Source organism: Notolepis coatsorum (genome assembly GCF_963971535.1).
Source record: "Notolepis coatsorum genome assembly, chromosome: 4".
In the NCBI taxonomy this organism is placed as follows: Eukaryota; Metazoa; Chordata; class Actinopteri; order Aulopiformes; family Paralepididae; genus Notolepis; species Notolepis coatsorum.
The window spans coordinates 147,168,235-147,189,990 of record NC_140168.1 but is presented as its reverse complement, the minus strand read 5'-3'; the positions used below and the strand labels follow the sequence as shown (position 1 = coordinate 147,189,990).

The following is a 21,756-nucleotide window of genomic DNA, read 5'->3' as shown; positions in this document are numbered from 1 at the left end:
TCAAGTAGATCTTGATTAATAAAATTTGATTATTAAATTTTTTTTTTTTTTTTTTTTTTTTTTTGCTAAATCAACTCTGCCTCTCCTTGTTAACTACAACAAGCAATGCTGTTTGTTATTTAAGATGAGGTCGGACTCGGCACTGACAGATTTGTGTTCATTATGCTGCTTTTATAAAGCCTCAAATGACGGCTTACAATTATACAATTTTGGCTGGTAGCTCTCGGCTAGGTGGTAAATTAAAAAGTAGATCTTGGTTCAAAAAAGGTTAGGCACCCCTGCTATAGAGGTTCTACTGCCTCTCTCTGTCTATAGAGGTTCTACTGTCTCTGAACCCTCTGTCTATAGAGGTTCTACTGTCTCTCTCTGTCTATAGAGGTTCTACTGTCTGAGCCCTCTGTCTATAGAGGTTCTACTGTCTCTGAGCCCTCTGCCTGCAGATGATCTTCAAATTGATCTTCAGAAACAACAGAAGTACTGCTTAATTGCTGTATAATAACAACAATAATAATAATAATAATAATAATAATAATAATAATAATAATAATAATAATAATAATAATAATAATAATAATAATAATAATAATAATAATAATAATACATGGTATTCTAATTGCATGGCTCCTAGGCACTGTATAGGTAGGGAACTATCCAGAGGTGGGAAATATACTCGGATAACTACATTGTCTTCTTACACAACATTTACTTCTGACCACGCATTATGATTGACTATAGGTGTTTCTTTGTTGCTTATAATCCCAATACAGGAACTTGCACAGTATCTTACAACTTGAACAGTGTCACTGCACAACCAAGGATGTTTACTGCTTAGCAGTGGGGAACTAACGGCCTATAATGGGGAAATAATAGCTTATTTGTTGGCAGAGGATCAAAGTAAAAGTTCCCAATTAAAAAAACATCTTTGTTTAAAGGCCCAATCTGTATTTAATTTGACAGTATACATTTTGTCCATATGCAATAGACTATTACTTGTGTAGTGAAGCCTCTTCTTACTCTCCATAACTCAAATGACCTAGTTCCTATGACCACAGCCTGCTGTTGCCAAGAACCACGCAGCACTATGTTATTACTTAAATATAGGTTCCTCTGATAACCTCATTCTTTTTCCAAGTAAGTTATATAAAATAAGATGCATGCTTGTGAGAAATGTGAAACCCCCTCATTTATTCAGTTTGTGTGGTAAGTGTTGGAGCCTCCACAGATGTCTTCATTAAAGACACATTCCACAGTACCCATCTCATGTGCTCAGCGGTGCACACTGAAGGGTGAACGGGTAGTCTATAGTAGAACCGTATACTATTAGAGATCGCACACAAAATGTTGTACATATTATGTCAAATAAAAAAAGGAAATAATAATAATAACTTAAAAAATGTTTACCAACAAATCAAGAGAGTAGGATAATAGCCTACACAACATGTATACTTTTTTAAATGACTGGTCGTAAGTTACCTTCCAAGGCATGTTGATGACATTCCGAAGCAGTTTCTCCATCTCTATCAAACGGCCTTCAGCGTCATTGGCCTCCTCTGCTACTTTGATCCGCAAAAGGCCTTGTGAAAGAGACATCATAGTAATGTCTCAGAGCGTTCCTTACAGCTGACACCAAATAGGCTAATAATTATAATAAATAACAAAAATATATATATATATAAACATAGAAATAATTTTGCCTTGTGTTAAGCTGAAATGTGTAGATAGGTTGACAGATACTGTTTTCATCCACCTCAAAATTATACAAAAATGATCATGGCAGTTTCATAGTTTGGTGGTATTTTGAGTTTTATGGTCAGCCAAATAATTGACCATGATACTGCTGCCATGGTAAAAGTTATGTAGGCCTATTGCCACTTTTGCACTTTTTGCAGGCTACCATATAAACCATGATACTAATGATGGTAATAATATTATGGTATTACCATAATTTTTGGTAAGAGCAATCAGTGACCAAAATTGATGGAAACACCATGATACCCTTTTGGAAATGCCATGATTTGTTTTTGTCTACCTAAATGTTTACTGTTTTGTAGTGCCAAATGTCCCTCGGGATGAATAAAGTATTTACAATCTATTCTATACACCTACCGTCAAGCAGTGACTTTGACAGAGCTTCCTTCTCCTCGGGGAAAGAATCCACCAGCCTCTTGATCAGCTTCCCCAGGTCGCCGTCTGTTCTGTGCAAATAAAAAACAGTGTGGTCCGACAATTCGGCCCTGACTTCAACGAACTGCGCCTCTCCGCGCGGGCTGGTGACCCTCTGGGTGCCGACCACCCAGCAGTTCTGCACGGACTGGGTCAGGAGCGACGGCGGTCCTCCAGATACCGATGCCATTCCAAATGTATAGGCTACCGGGAACAAATAAACACCGATACGATCTAAGAAAATGCGATACTGTTGTCCCCTGTTGTTGTATTGTGTCACACGTTCACTGGTCAACTTAAAACCTACAGTACCTGAAATCGCAACTTTCGCTGGAGATACAGCCCCTCTCCGAGTCATATTGCGCACATGAGCACTGCTTGAAGTCAACGGCAGTTGTTATTGTTGCTGTGGGAAATTCACCTACACTTTTTTAATGGCTTATCTCTAGGCTGCCTGACTGGACGTGCCAAAGTAGGCTACTGGCCTATTAGGCTATACTCGCTTATTTTTTTTTTTACATACACATTGGCTAATCCAATTGTGAAGGATTGTGTGGTCAGGTGGCGTGTAGCCTTTTTACAACGCATCCGCGTGTCCGGCGCTCTGATTGGCCGAGATGCTTCCAGCTGCAGACCTTCAGACCAGCGCTTACAAGCCCCGCACATACAAGCACCGCACATAGCAACCCCTCGCTTCCATTGGCTGATTTTGGTGACGTGATTTGGGTCCCACCCAATGGCTGAGGTTCTGCAGACGCCTCTCTGATTGGTTGGGCTCCATTTCTGCAGCCCCCTCTTTGATTGGTTGAGCGAAGCCCCTCTCTGATTGGTTTAGCTCGCCATGCGGTAAAATGCGGATGTAATGTTATCATCTCAAGAAGATACAAATAAATATACTACCAGATTCGCGTTTATAACGTTATTTCGCGTGACTTCGCGGTTTATTCATAACGTTATGCACATTTCACAACACAGCCAGCTGTCAGAAACTGTACATTGTAACGTTATATGTTTATTCACGTAACGTTATTTCACGTGACGCGTTCAACTTGTTTACACTCCCCACTTACTGAAACTGTACCATGACGATTGATTGATTGATTGATTGAAAAGTTTATTAACAGATTGTAGAATGGGTACAGTACAGTACAGCTCAATACATACAATTGTTAAGGGGATGCAGACCAGAGAAAGACTTTCGACTTGTTTACATCAGGGTCCCCCATTTTCAATTCATCATAACATATATGACATACATGACATACAGATAGACAGTACTGCTACATCTATACATTTATGACATATCAGATTTGCAAATACAGTACTGTTTGTGATACAAAAGTGTCCAGAAAAGGAGTGTATATACATTTGGCATAGAAACTGTACATTGGAGGAGGTTGGTTGGGTGGGGTGGGGTTGGGTGGGTTGGGTGAGGGCTGTACATTGGAGGTGGGGGGGGGGGGGGGGGGGGTTGGGAAGGGGACACACACATTTTACACTGTACATTTGACGCACTCCCCACTTAACCCAGTTAATGCCTTAACTAGACAGTTAACAATATAACATTTAGATTAATTAACCCAGTTAATGCCTTAACTAGACAGTTAACAATATAACATTTAGATTAACACAGTTAATGCCTAACTAGACAGTTAACAATATAACATTTAGATAGAGAGGCTGGTGGTCAAGTCAAGAGTTTTATTTGTCACAAGTTGTTTATTTGCATACACGTTTATGGGACAGTTTTCTACACCTGACTGAACGGTCTGGGGACAAATGATTAAGGTGGGGTTACAATGATATCAAGGATGAATATGAAAAAGGGGATCTGATCTGATGGTACTTGTACTTTATAATGTGTTATATATGTATGTACATGGATTTTATGTCCGGATGGTATATCTATGGAATGGTCACTGTCTCTATCACACTCTCATATGCGCATGTTTAGCCGCATACAAGTATCTAGGATACACATATTCGTATGTGTACATAATAGGTTTACACACACTCATATGCACAAGGCTAAGTTATACATGTCAGGGGCACACATACATGCACATACTCACTTATAGGAAATAGGCATACACACACCTACATATACACATAGTTGAGGTATAGGCTCTCACTGACACATATGGGGGATATACATGTACATAGGAGACACACACATACGTAGCTGAGACGCACATATATATGCACACCTGAGATATACACTCACATAGGGGGCGGAGGCACACATGGATACGAGACACACACAAGAGATAGGAGTACAGTCGCATACCTGGAAGATGCACACACACACACATGTGAGGCATGTACACATGCTTACGTGATACACGTACCCACATACATATGTTGGAGACACACATGCATGCATGCTATCATGCACACCTACATGTGTCTGGGACGCTTTCTCTCACATGCAATATGGAGAAGGGTGGCATCCCGATAGAGGATGCAGCACATACCTGCTCGCAGGTAGATCGGTCTACATGCAAAGTATATATATCAGGGATGTATACGCACAATGTATAGTATTTTTCTTTTTTTCGTAAGTCTTTTTTATTTTCCATGTCAGTTGTTAATGTATTTGTATGAGTCCTTTACATGTTTTGTATGTTCTTACAAAAAAGAAAAAGGCAAATCTTGGAAGTTGCATATGGTGATGTGGAAAGAGATGTTTTGAATATTGGAGAGATTTGTGCAAAAAATATCAAAAAAAAAAAGAAAATGAAATGCGGGTGGTCGTGCCCGCAAAGATGTGCATAATACAATAGTAATAACATATAATAGAATCCAATAGAACGACATTGTGCAATAAAACAAGTAAACAGAGTAGGGCATATCGGTATATGTACATAAGTTATTTACAGAGCATGGTAGGACATGCTAGGTCCTGTGGTAGTGCAATATTAGCTACGGATGAGGCACTGGGTCTTTATGTACATGCTATATTGGTGGTCAATGTCACTTCGGATTGCTACGACACATCTCTACTGCTTGTGACAGGCTGTGGTGCGTTCCAGACTTTACTCCTGTTGGGAAACTATAGCGATGGTCTGTGCTCACCACACTTTTCTTCGGCCTCCCCGCAGCGAGCCGTCGTCGACCCCCGAGCTTCATTTTACGACGGGCAACAGAGGTGGGTTGAGCCGCTATACTTGGCCCAGCACGGTTAGCGACTCGCCTGAGTGCGTGTGCACGTTTTGATGCATGGCTGATACCAGAGCGGCCGAAGGTGTGTAGCGCTGACAGCAGCTTGGAGGGATTCCCCTTCAGCTGATTGAAGGTCTTTATCATGGCTTTATCATCACCACCCTCTGTAGAGCCTCTTGCTCTGCCTTTGTGCAGCTGGATAACCACACAGACTTCACACAGACTGTCTGTACAATACTGCTGTAGGCCTATAATACTTATGTAAATAAGTAAGGCAATTGAAATATATCTGCAGTACAGCTCAATACACACAATTGTTAAGGGGATGCAGACCAGAGAAAGACTTCCGTCTTGTTTACATCAGGGTCCCCCATTTTCAATTCATCATAAATGTACAGTTCCCTCCCCCTTGTATATATTTACTGTATGTCACACATGTAACAGTACTGCATGGTCTGCATCCCCTTAACAATTGTGTGTATTGAGCTGTACTGCATTCTGCAATCTGTTAATAAAGTTTTCAATCAATCAATCAATAAATCAATAAATCAATCAATCAATCAATCAATCAATCAATCGGTCACTGTACCCATTCTGCAATCTGTTAATAAAGTTTTCAATCAATCAATCAATCAATCAATCAATCAATCAATCGGTCAGGTCACGTGTACCCATTCTACAATCTGTTAATAAAGTTTTCAATCAATCAATCAGGGCCTGTGGTCACGTGTACCCATTCGGCAATCTGTTAATAAAGTTTTCAATCAATCAATCAATCTGTTAATAAAGTTTTCAATCAATCAATCAATCAATCAATGAATCAATGAATCAATCAATCAATCAATCCCGCAGTGCAACGTGACCCAAATCATACGGCAATCTGTTAATAAAGTTTTCAATCAATCAATCAATCAATCCCGCAGTGCAACGTGACCCAAAATCACGTCACCATAAAGTTTTCAATCAATCAATCAATCAATCCCGCAGTGCAACGTGCAACGTGACCCAAAATCACGTCACCAAAATCAGCCAATGGAAGCGAGGGGTTGCTATGTGCGGGGCTTGTATGTGCGGGGCTTGTAAGCGCTGGTCTGAAGGTCTGCAGCTGGATACTATTGGATTGGCCAGGTCATGTGACATGTGTGCCCAATAGCGTGTTTGCCCATTTCCGCGTCGAACAGCCTGCAAACTACCTGGCGTTCTATCGCCATGACAAACTCTAACCTTAACCAACCTCGAAATGAGTGCCTAAGCTTAACCGGCGAAAGAACTTGCCGTCACGCTCTAAGACAAACCTTAACCAACTTCGAAGATAGCAGCCAAATGCCTGGTGCGCAATTTGCGCATGCGTGGTGACCAGGCATGCAGTGGTGGTCAAACGCGGTTAAACGCCGTTTAGGCTACGTCACTGAGGCAGAAGTGCGCGCATCCTATTATTATGCAAAGTCTAGGTGATAAGTGCCGGCCGGGGTATACGGCGCGACGACACAAAAATTACTCGTCGCGCCGTATACCCCGGCCGGCACTTATCACCTAGACTGTGTGTGTGTGTGTGTGTGTGTGTGTGCGTGTGTCAGTGCATGTGAGCGGATCGGAGCGTGAGCGGCGCGAGGAGCGGAGCGGGCGGTTTTGACGTAAGCGAGGAGTGGGTTTTAAAATGGGTCGGCGCGACGTCCGGAGCGAGAGTTCTCCTCCGCTCCAATCCGCTCCGGGCCACTCACACAGTGGTTTAACACTGATGTAATATACATGTAGTACAATGCCAAAGCAACAGATGGCGATGTACAAACATGAAGGCCATTTTCAACCAATGAGAAGGGTGAACCTGTGATATCCTGTTCAGGCTTTGTCACTCACATCCTGTTAGAAAAAGTTTTGACGCCATTGTTGTTGTCGTTAGCTTACATGCTAACGTTAATGGCAGCGACCATAGCATTGTGGCTAGGCTAGCTATCATCGCTTAATAGAGCTAGTGAATGGATAAACAACGTTATTTAACATTGCAGAATGGGTACAATTACAATGCGGCTCAATCCAAACAATTGTTAAGGGGCCCAGGGGGTGTAGACTGTTGTAGTTTGAGCTAATTTACACCATGCTCCAAAAAAACAAAAAGAAATCTGCCGAGCGATGTGGCGCGGGGAGCGCTCGATTCAAGGTGAGCGGTGAGCGAGCGGAGAGCGACTTGGGGGTGGGGTCAACATGAGCGATTAGCGGAGCGGACCAAGCTTTAAAGAGCGAAGAGCGGATTTCTCGCCCGCGCCGATCCGCTCACGTGGCCTGGCGTGTGTGTGCGTGTGTGTGGAGTGTTGGGCGTGTGTTATGTGACAAAAGACTGCCCGTCTCGTCCCCAGCTCCGCCTCATGAAAGAGGAGAGAGACATGTATGCGCGTGCACACGTGCGCGGGAGCGCGCATGCAGGGCCGCCTGGGAGAAATGCGAGGCCCTGTGCGAGATTTAACGCGAGGCCCCCCCCCCCCCCCAAAAGGTTCAAAAAAAAAATATATATATATATATATATATATATATATATATATTTTTTTTTTATACAGTCAACATATTCTTAAATAATAGCGCTGCCCGAGGCGGGGCATGATACAGTCAACATATAGCAAAAGAGAGAGCGAGAGAGAGCTCCCGTTCTACAGTCAATATACAGTGTACAGAGAGTGAGAGAGAGAGAGACACATTGGAAAGAAATTGAAATGCTATTTGGCCCTAAACAGAGAGTACACAGTGGCAGAATACCTGAGCACTGTGACTGAAGATCCTTGAGCACAGCCTAGCCATCGAGAAAGGCCGCCATAGGCAGACTGTGTGTGTTAGAAAGAGAGAGAGAGAGAGAGAGAGAGAGAGAGAGAACATGTGTGTTTGTCATGTGTGTGTGTGTTAGAGAGAGACTAGAGCATGTATGAGAGATCCAAAAGGACAAAGATCAACACTTAAATCCAAGAGAGAGAGAGAGAGAGAGAGAGAGAGAGAGAGAGAGAGAGAGAGAGAGAGACACATTGGAAAGAAATTGAAATGCTATTTGGCCCTAAACAGAGAGTACACAGTGGCAGAATACATGAGCACTGTGACTGAAGATCCTTGAGCACAGCCTAGCCATCGAGAAAGGCCGCCATAGGCAGACTGTGTGTGTTAGAAAGAGAGAGAGAGAGAGAGAGAGAACATGTGTGTTTGTCATGTGTGTGTGTGTGTTAGAGAGAGACTAGAGCATGTATGAGAGATCCAAAAGGACAAAGATCAACACTTAAATCCAAGGGAGAGAGAGAGAGAGAGAGAGAGAGAGAGAGAGAGAGAGAGAGAGAGAGAGAGAGAGAGAGAGAGAGAGAGAGAGAGAGAGAGAGAGAGACACATTGGAAAGAAATTGAAATGCTATTTGGCCCTAAACAGAGAGTACACAGTGGCAGAATACCTGAGCACTGTGACTAAAGATCCTTGAGCACAGCCTAGCCATCGAGAAAGGCCGCCATAGGCAGACTGTGTGTGTTAGAAAGAGAGAGAGAGAGAGAGAGAACATGTGTGTTTGTCATGTGTGTGTGTGTTAGAGAGAGACTAGAGCATGTATGAGAGATCCAAAAGGACAAAGATCAACACTTAAATCCAACAAGAAGAGGGTCTATACCAGAGAAACCAAAGCAGCAAGGAGCCAATGGCCGACATCAGCTAAATAGGCTAGCCAGGTACTGTGACACCAGGCCACACACAGCTTTGGCCAACGGCCCAACGCTACCCAAGCTACACAAACGACCAAGACATTCACACACAGCACATGTCGTATCTCCAAATGTTGTGAAGTAGCATATGTTTTGCCTGGAAAAAAACATCGTTATTAACAAAACATTCGGGAGGGGAAGGAAGGAAGAGTGGGGTAATGTCATGACATTTTCATTAATCTTACCTGCACAAAAGGAACGCAGGGCGAAATCACCAGCGGATCACTTCTTTATCCATCGCAAGGATCGGTCATCAGAGTCCGGTAAACAACGTGGAGGAGGTATTGCCTTCATGTTTAACAAAAATTGGAGCGATCCAACTAACGTGAAGGAATTATCCAACCACTGCTCCCCAGAACTGGAATATATAACCATCAAGTGTCGTCCTTTCTTCCTCCCGAGGGAGTTAACGGCGATCGTCCTGATCGGAGTGTATATTCCACCGCAAGCCAGCAACAAGGTTGCGCTCTCCAGACTACACGACGAGGTAAATAGAATACAAGTGGCGAACGTTAACGCCGCCATTTTAGTGCTGGGAGATTTCAATAGCGCCAATCTGAGAAAGGTATTGCCTGACTTCTATCAGCATGTGACTTGCAACACCAGAGGCGGTAACATCCTAGATCACTGTTACACGCAATTTAAAGGTGGCTACAAGGCTCATTCTGATAGTGGCTTTGGTAAATCAGATCACGCGTCCATTTTTCTTTCACCAAAGTACAAACAGAGAATTAAAAGTACTCACGTAGTCTCGCGAGAGGTGCAGAAATGGGATTTGACGTCAGAGGAGACGATCCGGTCAGTGTTTCACTACACAGACTGGAATGTGTTCCGCGACACAGATAACATTAATGTCTACACAGAGACAGTGCTGGACTATGTTTGTACTAGGGTGAAAGAAACAATCCCCACTACCAAAATGAACGTTTACCCAAATCAAAAACCCTGGGTAGACAAATCCGTCCGTGAAGCTCTGAGAGAGCGCACCAAAGCATACAACGACGGCCTAGTGGCAGGCAACATGAATGACCACAAGGTGGCGCGATACAACGTAAGGAGGACAGTGTCAGAGGCCAAACGGCGCTACAGGGATAAAATTGAACTCCAGTTTGAACAAGCTGACTCTAGAGCTATGTGGCAGGGGCTCAAAACGATGACAGACTACAAAGGCGCCTCCCTCAAACTGAACAGTGACATCTCCTTAGCAAATGACCTCAATACCTTCTATGCGAGGTTTGATGCTGGTAATAACAACACCAGCTCACAAGCCTCGGCAATGGGGGGGGGGGGGGGGGTCGGCTGCTGATGGAGGCGCAGTGTTCAGGGTAACAGAGCATGAGGTGAGGCGGACCTTTAAAAAAGTGAATATCAGGAAGGCAGCAGGTCCGGACGGCATCCCCGGCCGCGTCCTAAAAGTCTGTGCCGACCAACTGGCCCCAGTATTCACTGACATATTTAACCTGTCCTTAGAACAGGCTGTCATCCCCACCTGCCTGAAGAAGTCCACTATTATCCCTGTACCCAAAAAATCCAAGCCTGCTTGCCTCAACGACTACCGCCCTGTAGCTCTCACCTCCATAGCCATGAAGTGCTTTGAGAAGCTAGTAAAGGGCTACATCTGCTCCTCCCTCCCCATCAACATGGACCCCCTGCAATTTGCATACCGCCCCAACAGGTCCACGGAGGACGCCATATCCCATGTGCTGCACACAGCAGCATCACACCTGGACAAGAGGCAGGGGAACTATGTGAGAATGCTATTCATCGACTACAGCTCGGCATTCAATACCATAGTCCCCTCCATACTCATAGCCAAGCTCAGGGACCTGGGCTTGGGCTATGACCTCTGCCAGTGGGTCTTGGACTTCCTGACTGGCAGACCCCAGGTGGTGAGAGCAGGCAACTGCACCTCCTCATCCATCACCCTCAACATAGGGGCCCCCCAGGGCTGTGTTCTGAGTCCCCTCCTCTACTCCCTGTACACACACGACTGTGTGGCTCAGCGGAGTAGCAATACAATCGTCAAATTTGCTGACGACACAGTGGTGGTGGGCCTGATCTCTGCCAACGACGAGAGGGCCTACCTGGAAGAGGTCAAGGTCCTGGCGGGATGGTGCCAGGAAAACAGCCTCTCCCTGAACGTCAGCAAAACAAAGGAGATGATTGTGGACTTCAGGAGGTCGGGGGTCAAGGACTACAGCCCCCTCAGCATCGACGGGGCACCGGTTGAGAGAGTCAACAGCTTTAAGTACCTCGGAGCCTACATATCCGAGGACTTGACATGGACCACACACATTGACAGTGTTGTGAAGAAGGCACGACAACGCCTCTACTTCCTCAGGCGCCTAAGGAAGTTCCAAGTCAGCCAGAAGATCCTTAAGAACTTCTACTCATGTACAATAGAGAGCATCTTGACCGGCAACATCACCTCCTGGTTTGGGAATAGCACTGCACAAGACCGAAGCAGACTACAAAGAGTGACACGTTCAGCCGAACGCACAATTGGAGGGGGGCTCCCCACCCTCCAGAACATTTACTACAAGTGTTGCAAGGGCAAGGCTAAGAGAATCATTAAAGACTCCAGTCACCCGAACAACTGCCTCTTTGAACTGCTGCGGTCAGGCAAGCGATACCGGAGTCTCAAGGCGAGCACAGAAAGACTCAGAAGAAGCTTCTATCCCCAGGCCATCAGGCTGCTAAACGAACAATGAATGAACACTACACAACAACAACCACCAAACGCACATAGCACACACATCCACACGCACACACTCACTTTAAACAAACACACTGTAGCACCCACTCCACACACTTTATAGCACACACCCACTTTAAACAAACACACTGTAGCACCCACTCCCCACACTTTATATTTATGGATGAAGGATTGCACTACAACTCGTACACCTTACTGTAAATTGTACCTAAAATTGTACCTCATCCCATTTCTGCTTTGCACTAGATAGTACTGTACATTAGTACACTGCATAGTATTGTGTATTGTATATTATATGGTAACTCAGAACATTGTACATATGTCTATACCGAACACTGTGACCTCATTTTCTTCTTCTAAATTCATGCTATATTATGTTATTATGTTATTTGATACTATCTTGTCTAGCACAGTCTCTGGAGCGTAACAGTAAGAAGCATTTTGTATGAAAGTATTCTGTACTTCTGTATGACAACTATTAAAGAACTTGAACTTGAACTTGAACTTGAAAGGCCGCAACACAGGTCTCCACGTTGACGAAAGGCCTCTCGCTGTCGGGACAAATAAGCTATGGCCAGAGCCTTGTCATGGTGCAGGCCCGACTACATCTTCTGTCAAAGATGATGTCGTAGTCAGAGTGCCAGAACCCCCTGCTATTCTCAAGGCTAACTGATAGCATCAAACGAACGTTCCCAGCTGAAGCTAAACAGCTAACTGGCTAACAGTTAGCTCAATCAGGCACCTGGCTGTATGTAGCCGCATAGCTTGCTTCTGCGTTAGCTAATGGTTAGCACAAGCTAACAGCTAATTAGCTAACAGCTGATTGAGCTAACTGTTAGCCAGTTAGCTGTTTAGCTTCAGCTGGGAACGTTCGTTTGATGCTTGTGCTAACCATTAGCTAACGCAGAAGCAAGCTATGCGGCTACACACAGCCAGGTGCTGACACCAGGCACACACCGTTAGCTACTAGTAGTACTAAGTCTATTAGCTAGTCGACCAGTTTGGCTCCAGAGAGAGAGAAAGAGAGACAGGTCCACGGCGGGAATATAATGATAGGTTGACTCACCATAACGCAGTATCAATGCGGCGCCAATGGTAAAGTTGGAAGGAGACTTTCTTGGCCCACGGTGTAATTTCTTCTGATCCATGTGTAGTGTGATCCAATCTGCGTTGTGTCTGGTGTGAGGTGGAAGTAGACTCCGACAACGGTACTCAATTCAAAAATATTTTTTTTTAATTTTTTTTAATTTTTTTTTTGCGAGGCCCCCCTTCCCGCGAGGCCCTGTGCGACCGCACTGCTCGCACACCCCCTGAGGCGGCCCTGCGTGCATGCACGTGGCGTTTGGCCTTGGACCATATTACAACTGCACCACTGGTGGTGACACCAATGGCGGAAATACACGGCTCGCTCTGTGAGTACCACTCGTTTTGTAACAATGATTTAAACTGTTTATTAGCATCTCCAAGCTTCCAGACCCCACTGTAAAGCTGTGTTAAACCCATATTGTACGCTGGGTATCTTTGAAATTCATATCTGATATATTTTTGACCCACCCGCAGCCCCCCGATCACGCTTGGTAGTTTCTTTTTAAACTGGTCGCGGCACACCTGAGAGTGACTGTGGATTCACTCGGTGCATCACAGTCACGAAAGGGGCTACTTCGAAGAGTGCCTAAGCTTAACCAGTGTAGAAACTTGCCGTCCCACGATTGGCGCTCATGTCACATGACCTGGCCAATCAAAGCGCAAAACGGGAACCCAGAAACGGCGATGCGTTGTAAAAAGGCTTCAAGCGGTCGGGTGGCGTTCTTTTTTTTCGTAGCCGCATTTCTGGAAAGACGCTCTCTGATTGGCCGACGCCTGTTTCTACACTGGTTAAGCTTAGGCACTCTTTCGAAGTTGGTTAAGGTTAGAGTTTGTCTTAGAGCGTGACAGCAAGTTCTTTCGACGGTTAAGCTTAGGCACTCTTTTGAAGTTGGTTAAGGTTAGAGTTTGTCTTAGAGCATGGCGATAGAATGCCAGGTAGTTTGCAGGCTGTTTGACGCTGAAATGGGCAAAGACACAGCTCGTCACGCGATTGGGCAAACGCGTCAGTGGCCAATCAGAGAGCGTCAGTCAGTGGCCAATTAGAGAGCGTCTGCCAGAAATGCGGCTACGAAAAAAAAATAACACGGTCGGGTGGCCTGTATATTTTCCCCAACAGAGTTTCACTTCCGCGTTCGGTTTGCGCGATCTGATTGGCCACTGACGTTTCTCTCAGCGCCAATCGCGTTACTCCTAACAAACTGGTTAAGCTTGGCGACTCTTTCGAAGTCGCTCTCTTTCGAAGTTGGTTAGGGTTAAGGTTAGGGTTAGGGTTAGTTGGTTAAGGGTAGGGTTAGGGTAACAGCCTGCTGGCGCGATTGTTGATTGATTGAAAACTTTATTAACAGATTGCAGAATGGGTACAATACTGTATACAGTACAGCTCAATACACACAATTGTTAAGGGGATGCAGACCAGAGAAAGACTTTCGTCTTGTTTACATCAGGGTCCCCCATTTTCAATTCATCAGTACATATGACATACACGACATACAGATAGACCAGACCTGGGCATTGTACGGCCCGCGGGATGATTCTGACCGGCCCGCGAAAGATTACATGATAATAAAAAAAAATTAAAAAAAAATTAAAAAAAAATATTTTTTAATATTTTTTATTAAATTTTTTTTACTTTTTTATTTTCATGTCAACGTTCACACGCACAATATACGCTTAGGAGACATGCTCAGAAGATGTTGGTTCTCTTTGGATCCACCTACATATGTGAACAGACATTCTCAGTCATGACGTTTACCAAGTCCAGGTACAGATCCTCTCTCACTGATGAACATCTGGCAGCTGTGCTTCGCATCTCCACCTCAGACATGCAACCTGACTTTGGTGGACTTGTTAAAGCTCAATAGAGACTGGATTTCTCACACTGAATGAAAAAAAAAGAACTGAAGAACACTAAAATGTGGAAATATATTTTTTTTTTCTTTTTTTTGCACAGTTCTGAAAACATTAAATGTTTAATATAGGCATGTAAAGTAAAAAAGGCTACAAAACTGGGACACTTTCACAGTTGTGGGACACATGTTCACAGTTCAGTGACATGTCTTGTTTATTTTTGCTATAAGATGATGTGATGTCTTTAGAAAGCTAAGAAAATCCTCAAAATGCCCTTTGTTATTAATGTTTCACATTTTGTTCATCATTTTGGAAATAAATTCTATTTGAATAAATGATAATTTTGAAAGCTAACCTCACCTTTTAATTGCCAAATAATAACATACACTCTTACCAGGGGTCAAAACAATGCCATTTACTGCTTTTTATATAGAAATAAAATGTATATTATGCATAATTGAGTTTGGAATTTTGGCCCGGCCCCCCAACATATTTTCAGTTGCTCATTCGGCCCCCTGGGAAAAATAATTGCCCACCCCTGAGATAGACAGTACTGCTACATCTATACATTTATGATATACCAGATTTGCAAATACAGTACTGTTTGTGATACAAAAAGAGTCCAGAAAAGAGAGTATATACATTTGACGTAAAAACTGTACATTGGGGGAGGTTGGGTAGGTGGGGTGGGGTTGGGTGGGTGGGGGGCTGTACATTGGAGGTGGGTGGGGTTGGGTAGGAGGGGTGGGGGGGGGGGGGGGTAGGAGGGGTGGGTGGGGAACACTGTACAACTGTACAAGCAAAACTGTACATTGGAATATTGACAAAACCATACTTGGTCATTTACTGTACATTGGAGGGGGTTGGGTTAGGACATTTACAGGGGCCAGTTTCTAATTGCAGTCCCCCGTAGGTGTTCTTTGAGAGTGGTTTTGAAAGTGGGTAGTGATTCACATTCCTTTACAGCTTTGGGTAGGGCGTTCCACATTGACGTGGCATAATTGCGAAACGTGTTTAGTCCCTTGTTTGAGCCGAATCTGGGTTTAACATGATTTGTGGATCTCCCTCTGGTGTTGTGATCGTGGTATTCACTGACCTTTGGTAAGTATTTTGACATGTACATGGGTACCTTGGTCGTGTAGTGTATCTTGTAGACCAGGCCCATTGCAAGTTGCTGTACTCTGTCGTCTACTCTAAGCCATCCTAGGTTGTCAAAGTGGGCAGGGGTGAGGTGGGTTCTAGGAGTAAGGTCAAGCAGTAGTCTGACCAGTTTGTTTTGAGATGTTTGTAATTTAGTTTTTAGTGCCTTTGAGGTGCTTTGGTACCATGAGGTGCAAGCATAGTCGTAGTACCCTTGAATGAGTGCTCCTGCCAGAGACTTCAGGGTATTCTGGAGGTGTGTCCCTGCCCACTTTGACAACCTAGGATGGCTTAGAGTAGACAGGAACTCATTTTGTGCAAAAATGGCAAGCTTGCCAATGTTCATGCGGCAGAATTGTTACAATAGCCGATTACATTAGTATTTACAGTGATTTAATATGCAGCGAAATAACGTTGTACGATTGAAATTATAAATACAAATATGGTAACGTGGTTGTGGCTTTTACAAATAGTGGTTAGCTTTAGAGATAAATGGCTATGATCACGGAGCACTAGTGTTGGGTGAAACAGATACTAGCCACAGATTCAGGGTCAGTTATTTTCCCATTGTACGAATTGTTAAGCTTATGGAATGTAAGGGAAATCTGATCCTAGGTCTGTGACTAGTAGGCAGGAGGCTATGCTGTGGTGACGTCAGTCAGCGGCGCCAAATAGCAGTGTAGTTTCCCAGCGAACGAAAACATAAACGTTGTTATTTTGCTACCTTTACGATTAATTGCGAATATTTTCATGTTGAGCTATAGATTGTGAATAAATACGCACAGAAAGGTACACCATGCCAACGTTAATGCTTTATCTATCTAAAATGAGCCGATTTAGAGCGTAGGGGTCTTGAGGATGTGTAGTTAGAAGATTCAGAGCGTAGGGGTCTTGAGGGTGTGTAGTTAGAAGATGCAGAGTGTAGAGGTCTTGAGTGTGTAGTTAGAAGATGCAGAGCGTAGGGGTCTTGAGAGGGTGTGTAGTTAGAAGATGCAGAGCGTAGAGGTCTTGAGGGTGTGTAGTTAGAAGATGTAGGGGTCTTGAGAGTGTAGTTAGAAGATGTAGAGCATAGGGGTCTTGAGTGTGTAGTTAGAAGATGTAGAGGTCTTGAGTGTGTAGTTAGAAGATGCAGAGCGTAGGGGTCTTGAGTGTGTAGTTAGAAGATGCAGAGCGTAGAGGTCTTGAGGGTGTGTAGTTAGAAGATGAAGGAGTCTTGAGAGTGTAGTTAGAAGATGTAGAGCATAGGGGTCTTGACTCGAGTGTGTAGTTAGAAGCCACAGTCGACATTCTACTTATGATAGAATTTAGAGTGTTAGATCCTATGGTATACATAGGAATGTTAAGGATAATTGGATCATTCTGGGAAATCCGGTGGTGCAAGGGAGGGAGTCATACGCAAAGGTTGTGTTCATGGAACACAATCCTGTACGACTCTCGGTGGGAGGGAAGGGTAGGGGATTTTTATTTGTATATATGTATGTTTTTAAGCTCGGCTCTCAATGGGACCTCACTAGTGGGATGTATATCTATTATTGCCTCGCACACTAGAAGCATTACCAAAAATTACAATACAACATGCATAGATTATGGCTAGTTTGAATATAATGATATGGAACACCGGGGGAATAAATAACCAACTCAAACGCAAAAGCGTGCTCACACTGATGAAAAAAGAACATGTGGACATTGCTCTGCTAAGCGAAACGCACATTCTAGAGAAAGACATAGATAAATTAGCGGACAACACATACCATAATATTAGTCACTCTTCTATTGGTACGAGAACTCGGGGTGTAGCCATAGTCGTTAAACGTAAGTTGAATATTGTACTAAAGGGAGTATGGTCTGATGTAGAAGGTCGGATAACTATAGCTAAGATTGAACATAAGAACAGGAAAATAGCGTTGGTAGCGGTATACGCCCCAAATTTGTACGAAGAAGATTTCTTCACCACACTAACCAATGCAATGTTAGACATTCCCGATTACTCATTTATAATAGGTGCGGATTTTAATGCCATCTGGAACCCAAGGATGGACAAATCTTACCTCGCCTTTTCCAGCGAACAAAAGAATTCATCGAAGGCATTAAAGGATTGGTCGAAGATTACAGGTGTAAATGACTTATGGCGGTTACTTAATCCCACGACCCGAAAGTACTCTTGTCGATCTGCGAGACATAATACACTATCCAGAATAGATTATGTCTTTGCATCACAGAGACTATTTGATAATTATGAAGTGGAAATGATACCCAACGCACTATCAGATCACTGTTATTTACTCCTTAAAGGTACATTTGGTATACTATCCTCCCGAGCCCCAAGATGGCGATTTAACTCGTTGCTGCTTAATAACAAGGAATTCATTACACAACTCAAAGAAGCTCTTATAGTATTCCAACGGGAGAATGCAAACTCGGTGCAAGACCCCAGAATAATATGGATGTCGGTAAAGGGAATGATCAAAGATTTCACGGATAACTTTTCCTCCAAAATGCGCAAGAATCAATGCACAAAACTGGCTGAGCTGGAAACGCTTTACTCAACGTTATTTAATTCTCTAAAATACAACAACTCAACTCGACTAGAGAATCAAGTTAACGTACTAAAAATAGAGATCAATGCCATATACAGACAACAATCGGAAATACAAATACGCAGCACAAGACAACAGCAGTACTCCCATGGTTCCAAACCCAGCCACCTATTAGCCATGCGATTAAGAATTAATGCAAAATTTGCAGATATAACTACCATTAGAGCACAACAAGTACTTGTAACAGATCCTGTAAAAATAAACGATACATTCAAAGAATTCTACTCCGACTTATATAAATCAGAAACGACCTTCGATCAAAACAAAATGGACACATTTCTTAATCAAATTATTCTCCCTAAACTTTCAGAGGATGACGCTAAACAGTTAGAAACACCGATCACACTAGATGAACTCAAGAAGGCCATAACCGCAATGCAAAGTGGTAAGGCTCCTGGAAGAGACGGTTTCCCATCAGAAATGTACCTTTCTTGTTGGGACATAATTGGCCCCTTATTACTAAATATGATCTTATACTCAGTCAAGGAGGGGAACTTCCATAAGAATGACAATATTGCACTCATAACAGTCCTCCTTAAAAAAGACAAAGACCCCAACGAGTGCGGTAGTTATAGACCTTTAAGCCTCCTCGGAACCGATATCAAACTGTACTCTAAGGTATTAGCCATCAGATTACAAAAGCATATGACGTCTTTAGTTCACCCGGACCAAACTGGCTTCATAGGAGGCCGCCTGATCACTGAAAACATAAGACGAATACTGCACGTACTTGATGCCGACAAGGAGGACACCATACCTAAGGCGATGCTGTCCCTGGATGCTATGAAAGCCTTTGACAGGCTGGAATGGTCGTATCTATGGGCAGTACTAGAAAGGATGGGGTTAGGAAAAGGATTCATCGATATGATTAAAGTATTATACAAAGACCCATCGGCCATGATTACAACACCAGGCACAATCATCTCCAAAATCTTTCCGGTATCACGCTCTGCCAGACAGGGTTGTCCTCTTAGTCCCGGACTGTTCAATCTATCATTAGAGCCTTTAGCACAATATATAAGACAATCCCAATCCATAGAACCAATCGTAATCAAGGGCACACAACAAAAAATTAGTTTATATGCGGACAACGTAATATTGTTCATGCAAAACCCCAACACCACATTGCCTCATCTGCTCAAGTTGATTGAGGACTTTGGTGATTTATCGGGATTTAAGATAAATTGGCCGAAGTCGGCTTTCCTTCCACTTAACACCCCTGCAAAAAAAGATACAACCCTCCCAGGAGAGATACCGATGGTAAAACATTTCAGATGCTTGGGAGTGGAAATATTCCCCACCATAAGACAAACGGTGAAGCACAACTACACAAAAATCCAAAACAAAATCAAAGACGACCTTGATAGATGGGCAAAACTTAAAAACACAGTACAAGCACGGATATCAATAGTTAAGATGGATGTACTACCTAGAATCAACTTCCTCAGTTCAATTCTACCGTTACCCCCTCCAGAGGGTTACTGGAAAAGATTACACTCCTCCACATACAAATTTATTTGGAATAACAAACCACCACGTATAAAAAGATCCACCGCACAGAGAAATAAAGCAGATGGTGGCATGGCATTTCCAGATTTTTTCCTATATTTTAAGGCGTACACATTAAGTCCATTGACAACATGGTTTGACCCCCAAGCATTAGTATCCTGGAGAAGTTTAGAAGAAAACATAGTATCCCCACATAGACTGAAGGACATAGCATACACTAAACTACCAATCAAGCACTGTGAACGAAAATTTTGCCCCATAATTACTCATGCGATCCGGATATGGCGTGAATCACAAAAAAAAAATCCTAACCCACAAAAATGGCACAATCCTACTCCCTTATTCAATAACAATGCACTCTTAATTGGAAAACGACCTATAAGATTCCCTATATGGGAAGAGCAAGGCATACACTCATTAGGGGATGTTTTTAACAAACAGGGTTTTTGTAGTGATAAAGAAATACGCAAAAAAATTTATCTCACCAAGTCCACATGGCTTTTTTACAAACAGTTACAGCTATGTTTGAAGTCTCACGGTGTTCCATTAGACAGACCAATTGAACACCACAGATACCACAAATTCTTCTACGAAAGAGAGACATCGAGAGGTTTTGTTTCAGAATTTTATCATCAATTACTAACGTCCTCGTATGAAACCCTCCAACTAGACTCTGTCTGGAGGAGGGATATACCAGACCTGGAAAATGACTTTGATTGGCAAGGAGCCTGGGCAAATGTCCGACTTACATCAAGGAACCCGGATCATCAACAAATCAATCTTAACTATATTCACAGGACATACTTGACTCCTATAAGACTGTGCCGAATGGGGCTTAAACAAGACTCCTAATGTATCTTCTCAATGATTCTATGTTATAGCTATATGATCTTTCTCTAATGTATAGTGGAATAGCTTACTCTGCTCGTTGTGTTTCCCGTTAAAGTAACAGTTCATTCAAATGTGGTCCTTTGGAAATCACGTGGAGGCGGAGACAGCGCTGCGGGTGAAAACGGTTCTGACCGTTGTTTTATTGGAATATCCAACAGCTTAAATTATCTGGTTCACAGCATCAATTATTTTCTATCTCTAATCAGCTTTTCCCGGAGGGCTTCTTAGTGGCGTCTCTTATTCTCGAACTGGTGGGGTGGATTCTCCGTCTCTGCTTCTCCGTTCTCTCTGCGTGTCTCTCTGCGTCTCGGTGTCTCCGTGTCTCTGTCTCACCTCCATCATTCAACCTGTAGGTTTTATAGAGAAGAGAGAACCCCCCCCAGCCCTTGCGCCATCCAGTGCCGTCACCCCAGAGAGCCTGCTTTCCTATTGGCTAGAAGGTCTCCCCTCTCAGTGATTTGGGTCTTGCGAAACAGCGTTACAAGGTGACCTTACAGAGGGGATATGAACTAGTTTCCTTTTAGAATGATTTACCCAAGTGTCCCTGAATGCGACCCTCATACAGATGGAAATATAGTACCCATTCAACCTAACAGTGGGTATCACAGAATGGCCTGTTTGGTCTGCTTAGCTAAAGTAAACAGAACTCGGATGTTGGCCTTCAGGCCGTCACTTCTTGACTTAAAAGTTTAGTTATTTGGCGCACCATCCCTGTTCGTTGTGGAGGAAGATGTGTCATCTGTTTGCCATTTGATCTGTTCTTATTTTTATGGCACTCTGGGCTTTTTCCTATAGCTGCTAGGTGAAGGGTGAAGGGTTGCACTATTAGCTTTTGACTGAGTTCTCCTGTGGCTTTTTCCATCAACCGCTAGATGATTTTAATCCTTCCCGTAATGCTTATATGGGTCATTTTGATCCATTTCGA

The 21,756-nt window shown here is 43.4% G+C and overlaps 1 protein-coding gene across 1 annotated transcript in view; it reads right to left on the bottom strand.

The window, feature by feature from the left end:
- Positions 1 to 2,480, bottom strand: part of LOC311227211 (PX domain-containing protein 1-like) — a 49,596-nt gene extending 47,116 nt beyond the window's left edge. Inside the window, exons 1-2 of the mRNA XM_084312777.1 lie at positions 2,107 to 2,480; positions 1,474 to 1,574 (exon numbers count right to left, since the gene is read on the bottom strand). Coding sequence (XP_084168903.1) covers positions 1,474 to 1,574; positions 2,107 to 2,353 — 348 coding nt within the window. The 5' untranslated portion in view covers positions 2,354 to 2,480. The remainder of the gene's footprint in view (positions 1 to 1,473; positions 1,575 to 2,106) is intronic.
- Positions 2,481 to 21,756: the final 19,276 nt, after the last annotated feature.